Source organism: Propithecus coquereli, unplaced genomic scaffold, assembly GCF_000956105.1.
Source record: "Propithecus coquereli isolate 6110/MARCELLA unplaced genomic scaffold, Pcoq_1.0 Scaffold239, whole genome shotgun sequence".
NCBI classification, from domain to species: domain Eukaryota; kingdom Metazoa; phylum Chordata; class Mammalia; order Primates; family Indriidae; genus Propithecus; species Propithecus coquereli.
The window spans coordinates 984,863-989,024 of NW_012147941.1; the positions used below are offsets into that span (position 1 = coordinate 984,863).

Below are 4,162 nucleotides of genomic sequence, written 5' to 3' on the forward strand. Positions count from 1 at the left end.
TTAAGTAATAGCTTCTGCAGTTATCCATGAAGATATGATGTCAGACTCTGAATCACAAATTACACTGGCATCTACAAAATCATCTTTTATCTACTAAACTAGATTATGCTTATGGAAGGCATTGGTAGTTTTAAGTAGGTTTTTAAAAAAACAAAAAACAAATTTTCATTTGAAAAGTTTGCCTTGTCCCTTGAAAGCTGTGTCATTATTCTTATTTTTTCAGTAAGTGCCACAGATAACTCCGAGCAGGTCAAATCTGTTATGGTCTTTACATATCTAGTCCCCCAAATATACCTAGTGTTTTGGAAACACTGTTAGAAAAATAGATATAAATCCCCTCAAATCTAAACCTAATTTTAGTGATGTTTCCATTTATTGCCATCTTTCTCAGTTTCAAGACTTCTCTCTCATATATTTTTTCCCAACCCAAGACTTTTCTTTATACTGAGGATATTCAAAGGGACAAGATACGAAAAACTCTCACAGACCAAATCAATATTGTACCAGCTATCCAAAAAGCAACCATCCAAAACCGAACCAAACAAAAAATATCAGAAGTCTAAAGACTTACTTACCAATGACAGGGTTGCTATTTCTGTGAGCTGGTTTAGGGGGAGGGACAGGGGGCTGCTTGGCAGGGACTGTATGAGTGAGGCTCGGGGTAGCAGTAGTGTTAGTGCTGGCAGGAGCAGTAGGCAGAGTCCTGGGTGCTGGGGAAGGGGTCACAGAGGAATTAACAGTCTTTGCGAGGCTTGTGGCAGCAGTGGTGGCAGCAGGTGCTGTGGTGGTGGTAGTGAAGATGGACCTTGCCGTGCTGCCAGAGGAAGTGGTATCCTTTGCTTGCCCTTCACTTGCTTCATGAGAAGAGGACAAAGGTCTTTTGGGAGGAAGTAAAGGCTGTTTGGGTACATTCTCAGGAACAGACTCTGCTTCAGAATTAGGCTGGCTTCCGGTTGAACCTGTGTAATAACATATGTTATGTAAAAGGGAAGAAATAGTAACAAGAGAGACTGAAAAAGCTAATGCATCTATGGATTCATAGTTAACTTCATCAATTATTTAATTTACAGATTAGTCTACGGGCTAGAGTTCTCAATGTTTCTCAACCTTAACATACTTAAGAAATGTCGACTCTTAGCGGTAGATCAAAATAAGACAAGAAAAGTAAAACGATGAACAAGAAAAAAAAAAAAAGAAATGTCACTACAAGAAGCTCAGTAAGAGATGCTCATTATGGTAGTGATTTTTCACACAAGAGCCAGACTACGGGACGAGAGGCACATCCAAATTCCTTGGGTGGAAGAAGAGGAATGTGTAGCTTGGAAAAATCTTACAGCTGTCTGATATTTAACATCCTCTTCCTTCCTTAACAATCACAAATTTAGATATTCTGTGAATGCAAGAATGGGGTGGGGAGAATTCTACTTAAAGTCACTAGTTAAGGAATTGCTAAAGGAGAACATAATTCCCTCTCAATTTTACTTCTCCTTATTCTCTTGCAAACCCCTGAGGTAAATGAGAATGATTGGTTCATGGCTCTTAAACTAAAACATCCAGAATTTCTTACCTAGTCGCTTCTTTGGGTCTTCTTCTGGAATGGGTTGCCTAAGACTTGCTATTCTTACTGGCTCTTCCTCTACGTGGACTGGACTAGAAGATCTGGCACTCCCTATGGGGGTGGTATGGCCATTCTTTAACATGGTGTGGCTCGACTTTCCTGGATCCTCACCATCTGCAAGGTAAATGAGGAAAGTGCAAAGTGACGGAATTGGCATGATCTGATAGGGAAAAGAGCCGGTGATTTCCAACCTCTCTTATCCCCTTGCACCCCTCTTCCTGTTTTAGCTTATTATTGAGATCTAGATTATGTGGATCCTATAGTAGTAATGGAAGTAAGTAATTTCTTTCTGTAATACACATCTGATTGTCTATTATTTGCCAAGTACTTTGCTATATGAATAAGACAGACTTCTTATAGATAAGTAATTACAATGCTAAATGTCAGGAGCTACAATGGGTGAAGCGTTGTGGTAGGAATGAAGAAGAAACCATTCTCCTTGGGGTGGCAATGGGGCTGGAAAAGCTTCATAGAAAATATCTGAACTGGATCTTTTTTTTTTTTTTTTAACAGAGATAGGGTCTCAGGTCAGGCTCAGTGGCTTGTATCTATAATTCTAGCACTTTAGGAGGCTGAGGTGGGAGGATGCTTGAGGCCAGGAGTTCAAGACCAGTCTGAACAACATAGTGAGACCTTGTCTCTACAAAAAACAAAAAAAAACTAGCTGGGCATGGTGGCCCACACCTGTAGTCCCAGCTACTCAGAAGGTGAGGCAGGACGATCACTTCAACCCAGGAGTTTGAGGTTGCAGTGAGCTATGATGATGTCACTGCACTGTCTCCAGGGCAACAGAGCAAGACTCTGCCTCAAAAATAAATAAATAAATAAATAAATAAAAATAAAAAAATAAAGAGAGAGAGAGAAAGAGAGAGAGGGTTTCACTATGTTGCCCAGGTTGGCCTTGAACTCTTGGGCTCAAGATCCTTCCACCTTAGCCTCCCTAGTAGCTATGACTACAGGTACACACTATGGTGGCTGGCTTTAAGATGAATCTTTTTTCTTTTTTTACTCCCACTGATCAGTTTGATAAGATGAATACTGAAGGAGGAGTAGGAGCCTACCACAATGATGAAAGATAGTCTATTAAGGAAAAAGCCAGTCTATGAAGGACACCAAATACCACATAAAGGAGCCTGCACTGAATCCTATAAAACAAAACAAGATGCCAAAGAATTATAAGTAGTAGAGAGACATGATATGATCCATCTTTTAGAAGGTTAGCTCTGAGAGCTATGAGAATGGATTATAGATGGGCAGTGATTGGGACAGGATAATCAATAATAAGCTACAGTACTGTTAGACCGTAGGTGAAAAACAGCAGAGGGTGACCAAGGGCAGTAGGAGTGGAAGGCAAAGGGTATCCGCCAGTTGATGGACAGATTAAAGGTAAACATGATATACTTGTAACATAATGATTTCCTACACATGAAATTGTAGGGATGATCACTAGGCTGGAGGCTTTGGGATGACCTGTAATCACCACTCCCTGCTATGAAAATCGTAGGTGAGATTCCTTCATGGAGCAATCAGACAAAACTACTGCTGAGGTTTCCCAGACTTTTTTGGAAGAGAAAACTGAAAGGATTGATGTTAGAGACTAAAAACTCTGTCTCTAACAGAGTGTCATGGAGATTGGAACCAGTTGCTCTATAGATGATGTCATTTGCTTTCCATAATGAGACACTTCGGGTAATATCATTTTAGTATCTCAAGTTAGTCCATTGAGTTCTCATAGACGAGTCCCTCTCACCTTGACCCACCACCTCCTACTAGGAGATTAGACAGTGTCGTTCTTCATGAAGCCCCAATAAGAGGTGGAATTTGGGCTAAAAGTAATGAAGAGTCAAGGCAAAGGAAAAGGTACTTCTAGAGCTGAAGTAATTTTTCAACTACTTTTAATTTTTAAAAAGGAGAGGGGGCAAGATGACAACAACTACACAAAAGTAATAAGTTACTGCTCATGTTAACATAGCCCAGCTTTAACAAAACAGGATTTTCTGGACTATAAAGCAATGATTTTAAAGCCAACAAACCATATTGGTGAAAACCATATAGTGACAGTTTGTGAAAACCATATATTTGTGAAAACCACATAGTCAAAGTTTAAAACATTTTTGTTAATCAGTTTCTACTTAGTGCATACTAGTAAAATATATGCAAAAATGATCAGTTATCTCAAGTTACTTAATAGGAATATCTACTTTGAAGTATCATTTCTTATATTTAATGCAGAGTTTTTGCAATGCTAATAATGTAGCAGTATTATTGGGCTTTAACATCATTGACTGTTTCCCCCAAACTCAGAAAATCTATTAAATATGTTATAATATAGTCAAGTGAGAACAATAATCAAGGCAAAAGCCATCTTTGAGTATGAAAAGGACTTAAAGGTTCAAACACTGCTTTTGGCCTAAAGTGGAGATCTTATAGGCCAGGCCCAACGCTCTTTCCCCCTATGTTTTTTTTTTTTTGAGACAGAGTCTCACCCTGTTGCCTGGGCTAGAGTGAGTGCCGTGGCGTCAGCCTAGCTCACAGCAACCTCAA

General features: G+C 39.5%; 1 protein-coding gene across 1 annotated transcript in view; it reads right to left on the reverse strand.

The window, feature by feature from the left end:
- PHACTR4 (phosphatase and actin regulator 4) overlaps positions 1–4,162 on the reverse strand; it is a 141,934-nt gene that overhangs the window by 41,913 nt on the left and 95,859 nt on the right. Inside the window, exons 5-6 of the mRNA XM_012645904.1 lie at positions 1,568–1,732; positions 576–959 (exon numbers count right to left, since the gene is read on the reverse strand). Coding sequence (XP_012501358.1) covers positions 576–959; positions 1,568–1,732 — 549 coding nt within the window. The remainder of the gene's footprint in view (positions 1–575; positions 960–1,567; positions 1,733–4,162) is intronic.